This window comes from Leptonychotes weddellii, chromosome 13, assembly GCF_054177405.1.
Source record: "Leptonychotes weddellii isolate Sample4059 chromosome 13, ASM5417740v2, whole genome shotgun sequence".
NCBI classification, from domain to species: Eukaryota; Metazoa; Chordata; class Mammalia; order Carnivora; family Phocidae; genus Leptonychotes; species Leptonychotes weddellii.
In genome coordinates, this window is record NC_138381.1 from 43,428,621 (window position 1) to 43,448,022 (window position 19,402).

The following is a 19,402-nucleotide window of genomic DNA, read 5'->3' on the forward strand; positions in this document are numbered from 1 at the left end:
AGCCTGTTGATGGGTATTGAGGAGGGCACGTTCTGCATGGAGCACTGGGTGTTATGCACAAACAATGAATCATAGAACACTACATCTAAAACTAATGATGTAATGTATAGGGATTAACATAACAATAAAAAATTAAAAAAAAAAAAGAAAGAACCCAAGAAATTCCTTCTGGAAGTCTTTAAACTCATATTTTAATGGTCTCCATACATTCCTCTTCTTTCTACTTCTCCCTCTATCCTCTTGTTCTCTCTACACTGTGTTGGCATTTCACTGGCAAGAAGGGGTCCCTTGGTACCTGTACTTGCATGTAAGTGGCCTGCTCTAACACAAGTTCAGGTTTACAAAGTAGGCCAGGTCACATTTACGCCTGCCCCCTCGAGCCCCCAAACCCAAAGTACTTCCTCCTGAGAGTTTCATGCCAAAGCCTAAATTTATGAGAACACGTCTGCGCTAATAGTGTATTCATTCAACCACCAACTACTGACCTGCTAAGAGCCAGACACTGCCCTTGGGGGACACAGTCTGACCCTGACCTGATTCATTCCTCAAGCCAAGTTTTTCCCTTTCAATTCCCTTTCAGTTATTAATCTTCTTCTGAAGTAATTATACTCTTCATGGCTTTATTTTCCCATTGTCCCATTCCCTCCACTCTTTTGTTCAAGGTTTTTAAATTTCATCAGTCCCCTCAAATCTTTTGAGGACTGGAAAGGGTATAAATACACACAAAAATAAAACGAAGCATTTATAAATTCTGGAAGGGCTACAGAGATCTCACTCGGGCATAACATTCAAAATACATAACAACGAGGGCAGCACAGCTTTCTGAATTCTTAGAACACGCCATGCATTTTCCCACCTCACAGCCCCTGTACCTGTTGGTCCCTCTAAATGGAACACATTTTCCCACCCTCTTCATGGGGCTGATTTCTTCTCAACCCCCAGCTGCTGTATCAATAACACATCCTTAGAAAAGCTTCTCCATCTACCGAACCTAGAGAAGCTTGCCTTCATCAATCACTTTAACAAAATCCTGCTTATTCTCTCCAAGATACAACCACAATCCATAATTATTGTGTATATTTATTCACTGGTTGCAGTCTCCCCATAGAATGTCACCTCCATGTAGGTAGAGCCCTTTCTTGCCTTGTTCAGATTTGTATTCCCAGTCTCCTCTGTGCCCGGCACATACATGTCAATAATATTTGTTCAATACAGGAGTGGATGAATATCACACACAAGTGTGTGTACACACACATCCCCAGGTAGCAGTTCTTGCCTTCGTTGATAAGAATCTACATTAAGGGGCGCCTGGGTGGCTCAGTTGGTTAAGTGACTGCCTTCGGCTCAGGTCATGATCCTGGAGTCCCGGGATCGAGTCCCGCATCGGGCTCCCTGCTCGGCGGGGAGTCTGCTTCTCCCTCTGACCCTTCCCCCTCTCATGTGCTCTCTCTCTCCTCTCATCCTCTCTCTCAAATAAATAAATAAAATCTTTAAAAAAAAAAAAAAAAAGAATCTACATTAAGAATCATCCAGGGGCGCCTGGGTGGCTCAGTCGGTGAAGCATCTGACTCTTGATTTTGGCTCAGGTCGTGATCTCAGGGTCATGGGATCGAGCCCTGCATCGCGCTCCGTGCTCAGTGGGGAGTCGGCTTGAGGATTCTCTCTCCCTCTCCCTCTCCCTCTGCTCCTCCCCAACCCTGCACTTGCTCCCTCTCTCTCTTTCCCTCTCTCAAATAAATAAATAAACCTTTTAAAAATATCATCCACAAAAGTTCTACCAACTCCAGTTGAGCTTCCAGGTGCTGAGATGGTCAATGAGGACAACAAGCCAATCTGAAAGTAACACTCGAGACCTTATTCATTCACTGCAACAGTGAAGGCAAGAGGCAAAGATGCCAGCATCCCAGTGTTCTGTTTTTCCCCCATGAAACAGCACCAGGCAGGGGTCAGATGACAGGAGAAGTATCCCACTACCCAAACAAAAGGCTCCTGCCTTTTTATGAGCCCAGAGGATTGAGGGTAAGGAGGAGAGAGTGGGAGTAGAAGAATACCCAGTCAGCATGGGGAAAAGGGCCTCAGCCAGAGCAGCCCATAAGTCTCAGGGCAGGCACCTGGGAAGTACCAGGTACCTCCACTGGAGGCCTCGGATTCAAGGCTCCTGGGCTGGGAATGCAGAGACGCGTACGAGCATGGCTGGTCCAGGGGGACCTGAACCCTTGGTTCTAACTCCCTGCAGAAAAGTGCAACGTACTCACTGTGTACAGGTCCGGTGTGGGGAGGGCAGCTTCTGCCAGGAGGCCTGCCAGTCAAAGCCTTCTAATTATCTGCAGATGGGCCTACAAGATGACACACGGGATTTTGACCTAGTAAAGGACTCTCATCCCCTCTTCTTTAAAAGCCCTTTCAGTGATGCAGTGCACTCTGCATAGGCAGTTCTGCCCACAGCTGATCCCAATCCTTTGTGATGCAACATTACACATCCCCTTCTATTTGTCTTCAGTGAAGATGGAGAGCCACTGGTTGCAAACGTCTCTGTCATGATTCTGAAGGCCCCCGGCCTCATCTTCCTTGTGGTTGGTCGAGCAGTTCTAAATGTGATTTATTTCAGCTCCAATCCTCCTAAGCTAGAGTGACAATCATTGTACGTAATAGCCAGAGAGAACAACACCCAGAACCGAGGCAGGCAAGTGATCAAAGAAAATGGAGGCTGCAGGTAACACCAAGTGTATGGGAGGTACGAAGAGTTACATGGCGCTCAGAGAGAGGGAATGAAGATTTTATTACTGTTAGAAAGAGTAACCTCAATATTTTTATATTTTTACTCAGATAAAAGACTACTAAGTTAACCTAAAAGATAATGAAAGAAAACGAAAGAAAAAAAAAAAACTTCAACTAGTTTATGGCACTCTTACTAAGAGATTTTCCTAATGGGGTCTCCCACCATTTTCTAATTTTTCTGGTTCATTAAAAACATTCAAGATCATATTAAAGATACATTAAGTGATCAGTTGTCACCATGAAATAGGAAAGCCACCTGGAAACAGAGAAGACAACAGGAAAATTTGAAAGTCTGAAATTTTTGTACTCTTCACATCACTATGCGAATGACCTTGATTAGAATCCTGGCCACCGATGTCTTCTGGTGCACACAAATCCTCAGCAATATTTAGTCTCCGCAGAGCAAATCCCAGGACATGGGGAATTGGGCCTTTCATTTCACAATCCCACCCCATCCTTCCCCTGACGCAGCCCCTCAGCCCTCACTAGTGGTGAAGGAATCATCCAACCACCAGGCTCTGTGCAAAAGGGATCCAAGGCTCACGGTATCCATGTATCCATTGTTCCCAAACTCCCAGAGTCTCACCTGCATTAGTCAATCCTTACTTTATGCCCTTCTGATACGTTCTTCATACTTAAAGATGCCTCAGGGCACCTGGGTGGCTCAGTCGTTAAGCATCTGCCTTCGGCTCAGGTCATGATCCCAGGGTCCTGGGATCGAGCCCCGCATAGGGCTCCCTGCTCTGCAGGAAACCTGCTTCTCCCTCTCCCACTCCCCCTGCTTGTGTTCCCTCTCTAGCTGTGTCTCTTTCTGCCAAATAAATAAAATCTTTAAATAAATAAATAAATATGCCTCAAGGTGGGTGATCCCTAAATATTTGTTCAGCCAAGAGCAATCCTCATTCTATTTTGAGACTACACTTTGAGTTGCCAGATTGCGAAGTCTCAAGAACAGAGAGCCTAGAACTACCCCGGGGGCCTCATACAGTGCCCTTCATCCTCACTCTCCCACACACAGATAACTCACACACTGAATAGTCAGTAAGTACAGCTGACTGATTAAGAGACTGGTTATCTGATTTAAAGTTAAATGACTGCAATGGACTGCATATTTGTGTGTCCCCCTTCCCGCAATTCCATATGTTAAGTCCTAACCCCCAAGATGATGGTATGAGGATGAGCTGAATGGGACGAGTGTCTTTATAAGAGAGGACCCAGAGAGATTGCTCACCTCTCCTACCATGTGAGGACACAGCGAAAAAACCATGAACTAGAAGTGGGTCTTCACCAGACACTGAACCTGCCCACACCTTGACCTTGGATTTCCCAGCCTCCAGAACTGTGAGAAATAAATTTCTGTTGTTTATAAGTGACCCAATCTATACTACTTTGTTATGGCAGCCCAAAAGACAAACAGTTACTGTATTAGCCTCCCAGGGCTGCCATAGCAAAGTACCATAGCAAAGTTCTGAAGGCTGAGAACAACAGAAATGTCTTGTCTCGATTCTGGAAGCTAAAAGTCTGAAATCAAGGTGTTGGCAGGGCCCTGCTTCCTCTGAAATCTGTAGAGGAAGGAATCTTTCTTGTCTCTTGTAGCTTCTTGGTCTTGGCCGCTGTATCAGATACCTCTACTTTGAAATTTAACACATCAGGGCCACACCTGCCTTCCAAAGGCAGGTTGTTGAAATTCAGGTATTTTTTTTGTCAAACAGCACTTCTATCAAGGTGTTGCTCCAATGGGAAAATTCTATGATGGTGTTGTCCTTTGAAAGTTTCTTCAAAAATCATCTATGGAGTATCCGTGACATGCTGCTACAGGGAAGACAGACACGAGCAGGAAACTGTGGCCCCACCCTCAGAGAGCTCAAGATCTAGCTAATAAGGACACCAGACATGAAGATAAATGGCTCCAAGATAATGAATGGAATTAGCAAGATGGTGCACTGTTTGGCTGCAACTCTGAGGAAGGAATAGTTAGTAGATGGGTATGAGCATGAACTCTGCAGCTGGAGTCCCTGGCCATACCACGTAGTAGCATTCTGATCTTAAACAAATCACTTAACCTCTCTGTGCTTCAGTTTTCTCATCTGTAAAATGAGCACACTAAGAGTAGCCCCTTCATAAGTGGTTATGAGGATGAAGAATTCAGTACATGTAAGGTGCTTTAGAACAGTGCCAAGCATCAGTAAGTGTTATATAAGTGTGTGTTAAACTAATACCTTGCACTGAGCAGGGAAGTAAGTCCCCTGATCACTAGGCTGTTCTCCCTGCTCACCCTTCTGCCTCTTTATTTGTATCATTTCTGTACACAGTATATGCAGTAAATGGCATAACTTGAAAGTAGTGGAGAATTCTTTTTCCCACTTCTCACAGTTAAGCTCTGCATAAATAATCTCATTAAAACCCATATTTCTCTCTAGCTAATGTTCATTTATTAATTTCACATGTGTTTTCTGAGCATCTAGGATGGGAAAACCACTAAGAAAATACAATAACATTGAAAAAATGGCAGGACACATGAGATTCAAAGAGTTGGCTTTCCCCTGGGCATTTTCCACCCTGTTGGCATGAGGGATCTAATCAACGCCCTGCTAGCTCATGCAAAAAGCTCTTTTTTTTTATGAAGCAGAAAAAAGTCTCACTGCCTCTGAGCAGATAGAGCCTTGCCCAGGCTGGATTTCAGCCCCCACATGTCCCTTGGCCAGAAGCCCATGTATACAGTCAATTCCACTGACTAAGACCACTGAGGTACCATTTAATGAAACTTTTTCCTCACTAGGCAAATGGTTCCAGAATGGAATGGAATGGTTACTTTTTTTGGAATGCTAAAAAGTTGTTTAGTGTTTGATAGACAAATTCAAGTTCATAAAGAGTTTCCTTGAATTTAATAAAGATGCTAAAAATGTTCTTTGCATTTTTTTAAATATTTACAGTTTCTTTTTTCCAAAGTTCTGTACATAACAATAAATATGTAGAAACAACCCCATCATCTGTCTGCATCAGAAATCCTCACTGGTGGGCTCACCATTTACAAGAAAGACATCATTCAGCACAACCTGTCACAGAGACTCTCGTACCAGCTGGGGCTTCTAACTTGAAGAACCATTACTAGATCTCTTTTATCAAGACTGTTAATCTACCTTTATCTACCAACTAGCAATTACCTATGAAATCAGTGAACGCAGTCACTGGCTTTAGTGAAGTGTGACCAACTGCCCCTACTGCTGGTGCTGATGTCTATGTCCTATGCTGACATCAACCATTAAAGGTACAGGTGTAGTAAAGAAAAGAAATAAACCTCCCCCCCATGGCTAGTCACTGTGAAAAACGTGCATCAGGCAACCGAATTGAGGGTTAAGGATTCATCTTGCTAACGTCAAAGGCGTCACTAACAAGATTCTCAGCCTCATCTACCTGATGATGTGCCTCTGCCCAGGTCTCCAGGAGTAGGTTCCACCTCCTTCACCAGACAAAGGGTGGTAACCACCTCCCCGCAAAGGCTTTCTGTCAGATTTTCATTTCACAATGACTGATGAGATTGAAAGCCCAGCACTCTCTTCTTCTGGGGGCTTTCTTACATTTCCATTGTACGTTTTTCCTTCTTGCATGCTGTCCCACATTCCAATCTTCTGTCTCCTTTTTTTGTTCTTCGAACTGTCTTAGTTTTTCCTTATACTTTTCACCCTGTGCCTTTAATTCCTCTTGCATTTTCAAACAAGCAGCTGCTACAGCCTCTTGTCCTTTAATGACATCAGGTTCCACAGCCATCCAGTTGCCTCTGCCTCAAGGCCCTCAGCTAGGTGGAAAGCTTCTGAAACACCACACAGAGAAGGATGCAGCTGAACACCTTCAGCGGGTGATGTGCCAGCCATAGGGACTAGCAGGGGACTCACTGTGACCTGCAGGAAGTGCAAGCCCTCGGTCTCCAAGGCTGGCTGTGTGGACAGCTGTTCCTCGTCCAATTCCATGGCTGCCCTCCCCCCAAAATAACTCTTTAATTGCCATAAAAATGTGTCCCTGTGTAAACAAATAATATCTAAATTAGTTATCAACACAGTACCAAAACAATTTAACATTGTTATCCTAGAAGAGTCACTTTGCCTGTGGATAATTTAGCATGCCAAATATGTTCAGTATATAATGCACTGTACACTTCATTATCAAAATAATATTTTAGAGGTGCCTGGATGGCTCGCTCAGTTAAGTGTCTGATTCTTGATTTTGGCTCAGGTCATGATCTCAGGGTCCTGAGATTGAGCCCTGTGTAGGGCTCCATGCTCAGTGAGGAGTCTGCTTGGGATTCTCCCTCCCTCTCCCTTTGCTCCTCCCACCACTCATTCACATTCTCTCTCCAAATAAATAAGATCTTAAAAAATAAAAAAAAAAGGGCGCCTGGGTGGCTCAGTCGTTAAGCGTCTGCCTTCAGCTCAGGTCATGATCCCAGGGTTCTGGGATCGAATCCCATGTCGGGATCCCTGCTCAGCGGGAAGCCTGCTTCTCCCTCTCCCACTCCCCCACTTGTGTTCTTGCTCTCGCTATCTCTGTCTCTGTGAAATAAATAAATAAAATCTTAAAAAAAAAAAGAATTTTTTACTCAAAAATTTTAAGTGACTATTGTGGAAAATCATTGTTGTAGTTCACCACTTTAGAAATCTTACCTAACAATTTTTTCATGCCATGAAAAAACACATTTACTGAGCACTATGTGCCACAATATATGCTGAGTGCTTTCTATCCTCCCAATACATGTGTGAGATAGACACTATTATTAATTCTGTTTTATATATGCGGAAACTGAGATTATGCAATTTTCCAAGGTCAAAGAGCTTTAGAGTTAGAATTCAAACTCGGGTCTACATGATTGTAGAGCCAGAGTTAGTCACCTCTAAATGAGAGTAATTTGAAGATCTATACAATAAGATGATATCCTATTTTCCCTCATAGGAGTTTCTCTGGTCTTTTAAGAAAATTAGGCCATAAAAACACTAGTAATCTACAGAAAGATCATGTCTGGATCATTTTTGCATCCTCAGCATCAAACATGATGCCTGGCATGTAAGACCCACTTAATAAGTGTTTGTGATGAATGAATGAGTTAAAAAAAAAAGAAAGAAATTAAAGGCATACAGATTGGAAATGAAAAAATAAAACACATGTAATTCTGTATGTAGAAAATACTGAAGAGTCTACAAAAAAACTACAGCAAGGTCATAGGATACAAGACCCATATGCAAAAATCAATTGCATCTCCAGTGTAGATGTGTGTGCATATATAAATTAGTAGATATTCATATATTTCCTAGCTCTGCCCACTGAAAGGGTCTAAAAGCAATGATACACTAGTAACAATGAGCATTTACCTGATACCCACATCTTGGTTTCCAAATACCACACCCATAATAAATAAACAATAATAATAATAAATAATAATAATAATAAATAAACAAACAATGCTCCTTGAAAGACCAGTTGGTTCCAAGTCAGGAGCAAAAAAAATTAAAAATGGCCCTGGAACATGTTATAGTACCAGAAAGCAAGGATGCATTCAAAAAGAAGATGTAAGGATGTCAACAAAAATGGCAGAGGAGAGAGCTTCAAGGATCTGTTCCTCCACTAAAGCAACAATTAATTTCACAAAAAAAGCTGTCAAAATGAACATTTTCAGAACTCTGCAATCTATTCAAAAACCTACAACAACTTATAATCAGTGAGCTTAAAGATAAGTTGGTTGAAAATATCTAGCCTGAGAATAAGAAAGAAAAAAGAATGAACAAAAATAAAAAAGCTCAAAGCACCTGTAGGACCTTGACCTATGGACCAATATACACATTATGGGAGTCTCACAGAAGAACGAGAAAGAGGCAGAAAGGATACTGGAAGAAATAATGGTTGAAATGTCCCAAATCTGATTAAAGACATGAATCTACACATCCAAGAAACTTAACGAACTCCAAGAAGGACAAACTCAAAGAGATCCACACCAAGACACATTACAATGAAACTGTCAAAAGACAAAGAGAAAATCTTGAAAACAGAAAAAGAGAAGCAATTTATCACATACAAGGGATCCTCAATAAGATTAACAGCCTATTTTTCATCAGAAACCATGGAAGCCAGAAGGCATTGAGATGATATATTTAAAATGTTGAAAGGAAAAAACTGTCATCTAGAATGCCATACCTGGTAAAATTATCCTTCAAAAATGAGGGAGAAATTAGGACATTCCCAAATAAACAAAAGCTGAAGGAGTTTGTTGCTGGTAGACCTGCCCTATTGAAAGCTAAAAGGCTAGAGATGCTAAAGGAGTCCTTTAGCTGAGATGAAAGGATACTAGACAATAACTAAAAGCCATACAAAGAAATAAAAAACACCAGTATAGTTAACTACATAGATAAATACAAAAGCCAGAATTATTGGATTTTTGGTTTTTCCCATATGATTTACAAAACAAATGCACAGAACAATAATTATATATTTATGTCAATGGGCAACAGTGTGTAAAGATCTAATTTGTGACAATAACATCATAAAGAGGGGGGACAGACCTGTATAGAAGCAGAGTTTTAAATGCTACTGAAGCTAATCTGATATCAACTCAAACTGGACTGTTACAAACTTAGGGTGTTAATTGTAATCCCCAGAGTAACCACTATGAAAATAATTTTAAAATATATAGAAAAGTAAATGAGGAGGAAATGAAAATCGTTCATTAGAAAAAGAAATTAGGGGTGCCTAGGTGGCTCAGTCGTTAAGTGTCTGCCTTTAGCTCAGGTCATGATCTCAGGGCCCTGGGATCAAGCCCTGCATCAGGCTCCCTGCTCAGCGGAAAGCCTGCTTCTCCCTCTCTCACTCCCCTTGCTTGTGTTCCTTCTCTCGCTGTGTCTCTGTCAAATAAATAAATAAAACCTTTAAAAAAAGAAAAAGAAATTAAACACAAAAAAAGGTAGTAACAGAGGAATTGAGGAACTAAAAAATATAAGACATATAGAAAACAAATAGCAAAATAGCAGAAGTAAGGTCCTCCTTATAGTAATCACTTTAAATGTAAATGGATTAGACTTACCAACGGAAAGGCAAAAATTTGCAGAATGGATTTAAAAAAAAAAAAAAGCCACAATGCAGATCTACAAAAGATTCACTTTAGATCCAAAGACACAAATAAATTGAAAATTGAAGGACAAAAAAAGATATTCTATGCAAATGATAATCCAGAGAGATGGGGTGGTTATACTAATATCAGACAAAATAAACTTTAAGTCAAAAATTGTTACAAAAGATAAAGACACACATGACACACTGATAGAAGGGCCAATCCTTCAAGAAGATATAACAGTGTAAATATATCTATACCAAACAAAAAAAGCCTCAAATATACATGAAGCAAAAATTGACAGAACTGAAGGGACAAATAGTTCTATAACATTAATTGGAGACATCAGTACTCCATTTCAATAATTGGTAGTTTCTCAAAAACTTAAACATAAATTTACTATGTGATCCAGCAATTCCACTCCTAGGAATCAACCCAAGAAAACTGAAAACTTATGTCCACACAAAGATTTGTTTGTGAATGTTCATAGCAGCATTACTTATAGTAGCCAAAACCTAAAAACAGTCCAAATGTCCATGATTTGGATAAAGAAAATGAGGTATAGCTATACAATGGCATACTATTTTCTGCAATAAAAAGAAGCAAACTACTAAATCATACAGCAATATTAACAACCTCAAAATCATTATGCCTAGTAAAAGAAGTCAGACACAAAAGGGGCGCTCAGGTGGCTCAGTCAGTTAAGCATCCAACTCTTGATTTCGGCTCAGGTCTTGGTCTCAGGGTCGTGAGATCAAGCCCCGTGTCCAGCTCCTCGCTGGGTGTGGAGTCAGCTTAAGACTCTCTACCTCTCCCTCTGCTCCACCACCCTCCTCCCCCTCTTAAAAAAAAGTTAGACACAAAAGACCGCATATTGTATAATTCCATTTATATGAAATTTACAGAAATGAAAAATTTTTAGAGACAGAAATCATAGTAGTGGAAATAGATGCAGAAATTGAGTGTGTAGACACAAGAGAAAATTTGGAGCTGATGGAAATGTTCTAAAACTGGGTTCTAGTGATAGTTGCACAACTCTATAAATTTATTTTAAAATATTTAAGTCACACCTACAATGGATGCATGTTATAGTATCTAAATTATGCCTCAATAAAACTGTTAAAAATGACTCACATACTTCAAACTAGTTTTGGTAAAAAATGAAGAAAATGTGTAGTTTTCACATTCATATATGCATTAAAGAGGTAAAATGAACACAGCTAACTTTCTGTAATGGGTTAAATAAGTATAGTTTTCTCATAAGTGAGGGGCTGAAATTAATAACCTTTTGTCTTTCTCTTTCCTTATACTATTTACTTCTTTTTCTCAGATTAAATGATCCATGTTCTCAATGGCACAGGTAATTCAGAGCATGAAGTAAAATCCTGCAATTCAAGGACTGAACATCCCCATTTCCAACTATTCACCTTCCACAACCCTGAAGATCCATGAGCTCCAGTAATCTGTGATTTGTTGAAGCAAAAATTTAAATTGCTGACATTCTGGTGTGTGGAACCATGTTCCTTTGCTGGTGAGGGAACGTGGCTCTCCAAAGGAAAACATTTATGTTAGTCTTTGAATGATTTGCACATAAACTTTCATTGCTAAACTTCAGCTAATGTTCACACGGAACTATGGGGAAAATCATTTTTAAAAAGGATCATTCATCTTTAAATTGCTGACTGTAGTCATTTGTCTGAAGTCTCAAAATAACTCTTATCGTGAAGAATTGTTACAAATATATCAACGGAATAGTAAATGTCTTTGATTTCTCAGCCTTTGCTCAAGACTTTCCTATCAGTTTCACAAAAGAAAAGGCCCTTGTTGAAGCTAACAAATGGTTTCTCTTTCACAATGGTTCTATAAACAGCCTTAGTGAAATTGAGTTTCCTGTTTATGGCCATTAGTCCAAGTTACACAAACACACAACCTAGACCACTTTGTGGCAAGCATTCTTGCTCTTGGCTGTAATTCACATGTGTGCACTTCTCTACCATTTTCATTCAGACTAGATACACATTCCTGTGCATAAATTATAATGCAACGAAGGAACGTAACGGAAGATGTGTTGAACAAAATCGATATCGTATGTTTGGTAAATATGTTCACGCCACTCCTTTTGAGTGTAGTGTTTATGCCAAGCTAAACCAAACACAAGGTTATATTTTCAATACCGCCTTCCACTTACATTTTACCATCATCTTTATCAGATGTCAGTAAATAATAATCATACCTATGATTCCATAGATAAGGAAACATTTAAAATTGAAGCATAAAGTGTGATAGATTTCAGTCATACTTAACTTCTTAGCAGAATAGAATTAATTTATGCATTTTTCTTATCTATTCTTTACATTAACTTCTTTACAGTCCTTAGCTGTGTCTTCATTACACTATCTTTTCCTTCAGTATTTTCTAAGCACATATACTGTTCCAGGCTTTGTGCTAAGCATAGGATACAGCTATGAACCAGACAGACAAAATCCCTGAATCAAAGAACTCTCAAACACCAAAAACTTAATGTCTGAGCAGTAACAAGTATATAAAATCTTATTTAATGAATTTGAAATCCAGAGAAACCACAGTGAACATTTTTCACACAATAAACAAAATTCAGACTTTTAAAATGCCCTACCTATTGACACATGCTACCATTCAAGAATCAGCATTATTATTATAGAGTCAGGACCATAAACCCAGGCTTTATTCTAAGATGCGATTTTTACTCATTTTTTTACATCTTTTTGCAAAATCCTTCCGGCCTGAAATTCTGAATCCTGGCTAGCCCTAAAGATTTATTTTTAGAAAGCTCAAAGAAACAGAACTGTTTTAGTTAACTCTTCTCCATTTCCGAACTTGAGCATAAACAGATTCAAGATAATCATCATTCGGGTACAACCAACTGATCAGTCATAACCTCCCACCCTTCTCCTATCACCCCTCAGTTTCCTGAAAGGTGGGTCTGCACCAGCGGCTGCCAACACTGGGCTAGAGTGAGCATCTAATAGCCCAGCTTCTAGAACTCCCTTTCCCCATCTCTTCTCCAACACACTTCTGTCCTCATGAGGTAAGAGCCTCTCACATCAGCAATCAGTACATCTTTTCAAGCCCTCAGCTGTGAAAGCAGAAAGCACTATTCAGCAGAGCTCTTGTTCACCCTTTATTTTTAGGGAAGAATAAGGTATAACACCAGATGGCATCCTTTTTCCACAGGCTATAGCTTGGCCTAGAAATACAGTCTGCTGAACGACCTCAGAAAAGCCACTTCCTACTCTATCTAGGACTGTGAACCAAGGTTTGAGGACCTATCCTGGAAACTCAATCAGAACAGAAAATATGACTTTTCTGCACCTCCAAGACGGTAGTACCAACCTATGAGCACTCAAAAGAAAATGGAAGTTGCAGAGAATGAAGGTTGGCCCATTCCTAGGCAAATCTAGGGGAGAGGAGACAGTTGAAAATTTCCTCCCCTTGCATTTACTCTTCCCATAGTCAGAACAGCTCTCTCCAAAGTTGGATGTGCCAGGTAATCCAATGCAGTGGCCAGAAGGGACTATCAAAACGTGTATATTTTACTTAAAAATGAAGAAATTCAGTTTGACTAGTATTTAATGTGCAGACTGCTTAGGGCCTTTACCCTGTCCACAAGTCAGCTGGTCACAATGGTCCTGAGTGTCTGTTTGCCCAAGGGAAGAGGAGGAGGGGTTCCATCAGGCTCTCATCTGACCACGACACAGCGAAGCTTACGTGGGCCTGGTTAAGTGGACGTGGGGATTCTATTCCCCTAGACAGCAGAACAGTTCCAATCTTGTACTAAAATGAGGAGTGACAAAGAAATTCTTTTGATGACACAGATCTACTGCTTATCTCATGGTAAAGTACTTAAAAGACTTTGAAATTTAAAGATGAGTCACAATTTTTTTTCACAAAAAATTCCAAATTTGCTTTTTCTGGGCTGACAAGTAGCTGCCAGTAATACACCACCTGATAAATATTTACCAAAAAATAGAGGTACCTACCAAAGTAAAGGTGTTGTTTCAACAATGTGTGAAAAAGCAAATACTATTCTAAAGAAATGTACGCTTTTGAAAAGAGTGTTTTGGAAAATAGATGTTTGGAAATGTTTCATTTTTTTGTTGCTGAAAAGACGGAACTGGGTTACTCTAAAAGTTCTCCTATTTGCACAGTTTAAAAACCTGGACACATAATTTTGTAATGTATTTTAGTATTTTCCAGAAAACTACTTGCAGTGAGTTTTGAATCTATTTTTTTAAACCATTAAAACATAATACCTTCCCACCAGGAAGTACTAAATGCCACCTGAAAAGCAAACATTGACTGGTCAAGTGTCTACTTTAAAATTTTTTTAGAATGATTGAAGGATGGGGCAGAAATATGAGTACCATGATTTAGTGAATTCAGACAGTATCAGACCTGTGCAGTTACACAGAACCCCATGCTCTGAAAGGCCCCTCACTTAATTTGATGCTCTGCTATCACCATCTTGAAATTCATAATCTTTGAACAAGGGGCTCAGATTTTCATTTTGCACTGGGCTCTGTGAATTATGCAGCTGGTTCTGGAGCTCACTGGTCAATGCAGTGGTCCTTCTCCTTGAATCTACAGATTTTTGAGGTATCTTTTCAGCTATGACAACTACTAATTTCGACTATTAATGTAAAACCAACCTTGAATTACCAGATCGTAAGTGCTAAGCTAAACTTGTCAAAAATAATGATATACATAATTACATTTGTATATTTATAAATAGTTACAATCAGAAATTAAATATTTAGAGAAAGCAAAATTATTTGGCGCTGTTAATAAAGAAAATTTAAAAGTATTTTCATCATTGTTATTTTATCTTTTTATTTCTATTCTTGCCTGTCTTCTAGTACACAAAATATATTAATAAAGCAATACATGCATATAATTTACAAGTAAATAAGCACTTACTGGCACTGCATGTTCAACAATTTGTCGTTTATGAAGTGCGCAACCAAGAGTTTCTAAACCATGACCTAGATTCTCAATGACAATCTTTTGCTTTTGGAGCCCAAGCTCCAAAATTACTCCCTCTTCCGGCAGCACTTTCCCATTCCTCAGCAATAGTTCCCAGTAGAACAAGGGAGGCAATTATGAATCACGGCTCAGTGTAAAGAGGATTTCCAGTCAGGACTGGGTTCAAATCCCGCTGCCTTACGTTAAGACTCTGGCACGTTTCCTAACCTGCTCACCCGCTCCGGTTCCCAGCGCTGTTGTGAGGGGCCCTGTGTAAAGACCTGGCACACCTCCAGATGCTGATTAAGCACCAGCAACACTATCATTTACACCAGGTGTTCGCGGGATGAGTCTGATGGCCCCTGAGCGCCGTGTCCATCTCTGCCCATTTCAAGTCTCATTCGCCCCAGTGACCCTGAGCGGTGGCGCTTCGGGCACTGCCGTGAGGGGCACCATCGGAGTGATGCTGCAGATATAACCTAAAAGTTCTCTCCCAACACGCCACGGAAACCCACTGCTACCAACTTCTCCGAATAAGGTCGGGGAGACAGAAGGGCCTGGAACGACGCGCGCCAGTGAAGCTGGGGGTGGGTGGGGGAGGGGCACTCATGGCCTGGCCGGGCGCTACCTGAGTGACGGAGGCAGGATGGGGAGACGGTTTCATGCACCCCGGAGCGCACCTCGGGACTTTCTCTGCTGCGCCCGCAAACTTAACCTCAGCCTTCACTTAGCTCGCGCACTCTACTGGTCCCGGCCTCGGGTGGCGAACTGGCAAGAGAGGAGCTCCCGCAGGATCGCTCCGGGGCACCGAGCCCACCTCCCAGGGTCGCCGGTCCGCGCGGGGCCTGGGGGAGCCCTTCCCGGTCGCCTGGGATCCCTAGCGCTCGCGGGGAAAGGGCCCCCTCCTTCTGCTCCGGGTCGCTGGCCAGCGCGGGGAGGGGGCCCGTCCCTCGCCCCCCGCCCCCTTCGCTCGCTCCCAGGACCGTACCTGAATGGTGTGGCCGCTGCCCGGGGCGGTGGGGCCCCCCACCAACTTGCAGTAGAGCTCGGGCCGGGGCCGCGCGCCGCCCGGTTCCCGCTCTCCGCAGGTGGCGGTGGCCCAAATCCTCGCCGCCTCGGCCAGGTTGAAGTAGGGCGGGTGCAGGCTGAGCCGGGCCGCGGCACGGGGCTCCCGAGCGGGGCTCACGGCGGGCGGCGGCAGCAGCAGCAGGAGCAGCAGGACTAGCCTGGATGCGCAGCCTGGAGCCCGCGCGGCCGCCGCCATCCTGCAGCGCACGATCCTCCCGGGAGGGGTGAGCTCAGCCCCCGGGCGTGGGCGGCGGCCGATGCGCGCCCCCGCCCCACGCGCCGGGAGCCCGCGGCGTGCGGGCGGCTCCTCTGGTGTGGAACCTGCCGCGGCTGGAGCAGGAACTGACAGCGCGCAGCCTCGGGCCGGCAGGCCAGCTCTCTGCAGCGCGCTGCGCCCTGCAAACTTCGCGGGCGGGGAGAGCGAAAGGCGTTCCCGGGCTCTCACCCGGGCGGCTGAGGCGGGGGCCGCGACCGCCCCACCTTCCCACGCCCCGCTCAGAAATCAGAGTTCTCCTCTCCAGCGACTCACGGTCTCACACCAGTCATGAAAGCCAGCTCTGGACGTCGGACAAGGGGGAAGGCTTGGGTGAGAGAGACGTCAGAGCACATTGGCACTGCCTGCAGAGCTTACATCAAAGGCATTGTGGTTTCCCGGACGTCTCAATTGTCAAAAGACAGGTCGCGTCAATTTCTCCAACTGTGTGCGCCAATAATATCTGCGGCACTACAACCACATTCGGAGTCTGGGGTCGAAGGAGCTCACGGGGAATGGGGAGTGGCGGAACGTGCACATTTAAAAGACAACCGCTAGCGCAGGTTGTAGTTTGCCAAGCTGCGAAAACACCTTGGAGGAATGTCTTTAGATGCCCGATCTGCTAAATTTTACAGATAAACTGAGAGATGTTGAGCGAATTACTGGAGCTGTCGCGCTGGCGTCTGAGCAGAGGACACACCCATCCCGGGGCCGAGATTTGGTCTTCTTTGCAGGATGTCTCCCCAAAACCGAGCCCTCTTAAGGGGCTCTAAGCAATTCAGGGAGAGTGTCCCTGCTGCCCCGGCCAGGACTGACCGGAGTGCCTCTGAGAAGTAGGGTTGGAGCTGTCGAGGAAGGAGAAGGGGAAAAGAGGGAGGGTGTGAGAACATTGCTTGAGCAAAGATTGAGATAGCCATAAAAGACGGTACAGTTGAAAGGAGTGAGAAGTGACCAGCATATTTATTAAATACTGGGATATGTGCTAGGAAGAAGGCTTAATCTTGTTTGTTCTTCAAAAATAAAAAGAGGGGGAAAGGAATTTGTGAGTATAACACCAAAAGGAGAAACCACAAGGACTGATAAGTTGACAGAGAAACTGAAAGTTTTGTATATCCAAAAGCACCATAACTAAACAAAAATGGCAAACACATGAGGAGAGAATGTTTACCAGAAAGGACATAGGATTTATAACTTTAATATACAAATTGCTTTCACAAAACTATAAACAGTGGAATACTCAAGGCTAGGAAACCTAAGATAGTTAGCAGGGGGAATAAACATATGAAAATTTTTTTGACCTTCCTAGGAATTGAAATGCAAGCAAAGCACCAATGAGACTCATCTTTCACCTATCAAACTAGGAAAGCCTTTTTAAAAATAAATAAATAAATAAATAAATAAAACAGAATTAAGGGAATCAAATATCACAGCCTTGGTTGAAAACAAAAACAAAACGTGTAACTTTTCAGGGGGGCAATGTTTGCAGCACTTAGCAAATGACTTCAATGTGCATATATTTTGCCCTAACAACTCCACTTGTGGACATTTATATCCAGGAAATAATTAAGAAAGTTTGCAAAAATTTAGTGGCAAGTATGTATCAGAGTTATTTTAGTTTGTTTTTTAATTTAAAATAACCTAAATGTCTAATAGTAAAGAGCTGGTTAGATAAAATATTATAGTGGATTTCTATTAAATATTTTTATTAAATAAAATATTAAAGTGAAATATTACAGGGTCACCAAAATAATATTATAGAACTATATTTTCTGACATAGAAAGATGTTCACAATATTTTAACAGAAAAAAATGGATATAAAATAATACATGTACAAGAATCAATTGTAGTTCTAAACACTAGCAATGAGCAATCCAAAAATTAAATTAAGAGCAATTCCATTTACTATAGAATCAGAAAGAATAGTATCTTAGGAATAAATTTAACAAAAGAAGTGCAAGACCTATACAATGAAAACTAAAAAAATCTTGGGAAGAAATTAAAGAAGATCTAAAGAAATGGAAAGACATCCCATGTTTATGGATTGAGAGACAATATTGTTAAGTTGGCAGTATTCCCTAAAGCAGTCTATAGATTCAACAGAATCCTTACCAAAATCCCAGGCAATATTTTTGCAGATCACACTGACAAGGTGATCTTAAAACTCATGTGGAAATGTGAAGAATCCAGAACAGCGAAAACAATCCTGAAAAAGATGAACGAAATTGGAGGACTCACAGTTTCCCAATTTCAAAACTTAATACAAACCTACAGTAATCAAGAGAGTGTGGTACTAGCCTAAGGATAAACATATAGATCAATGGAATGGAAGTGGGAGTCCAGAAATAAACCTTTACATTTATGGTCACTCAATTTTCACCATTTTTATAGTGCCAAGACCACTCAATGGGGAAAGAGTAATCTTTTCAATAAACGGTGCTAGGACAGCTGGCTATCCACATGCAAATGAATCAAGTTGGTTGCCTACCTCACACCATATACAAAAATTAACTCAAAATGGATCAAAGACCTAAATGTAAGAGCTAACACTGTAAAACTCTTAGACAAAAACATAAGAGTAAATCTTTGTGGTTTTGGATTAGATAATGGTTTCTTAGATATGAAATCAAAAGCACATGCAACAAAAGAAAAAATAATTGAAACTCATCAAATTTTAAAACTTTTGTACTTCAAAGGACACCATCAAAAGAAGTGTAGAGACAACCCAAAGGTGGAAGAAAATATTTGCAAATAGTATATCTGATAAGAAAGTCATATCCAGAATAAAGTACTCTACTAAGCCATTAAAAAAAAAATTAGATGACTGAAAAAAATTTTTTGAATAGACAGTTCTTCAAAGAAGATATAAAAATTGACCAATAAGCACATGGAAAGATGCTCAACATCATTAGTCATCAAAGAAATGCAAATCAAACCCACAATGAGGTACCACTTCACACCCACTAGGATGGCTGTAATCAAAAAGACAAATAATAACAAGTGTTGGTGAGGGTATGGAGAAATTGGAACCCTCATACATTGCTGAGGGGATGTAATATGGTGCAGACACTTTAGAAAACACTTGGGCAGTTTCTCAAAAATTTAAACATAGGGGCACCTAGGTGGCTCAGTCATTAAGCCTCTGCCTTCGGCTCAGGTCATGATCCCAGAGTCCTGGGATCGAGCCCCGCGTCGGGCTCCCTGCTCAGCTGGA

The 19,402-nt window shown here is 41.7% G+C and overlaps 1 protein-coding gene across 1 annotated transcript in view; it reads right to left on the minus strand.

Annotated features, from left to right (window-relative positions):
- The window catches only part of LAMA3 (laminin subunit alpha 3), a 250,592-nt gene extending 234,088 nt beyond the window's left edge, over positions 1 to 16,504 (minus strand). Inside the window, exon 1 of the mRNA XM_081802541.1 lies at positions 15,858 to 16,504. Within this exon, the coding sequence (XP_081658667.1) occupies positions 15,858 to 16,133 (276 nt within the window). The 5' untranslated portion in view covers positions 16,134 to 16,504. The remainder of the gene's footprint in view (positions 1 to 15,857) is intronic.
- Between the last annotated feature and the right edge of the window lie 2,898 nt (positions 16,505 to 19,402).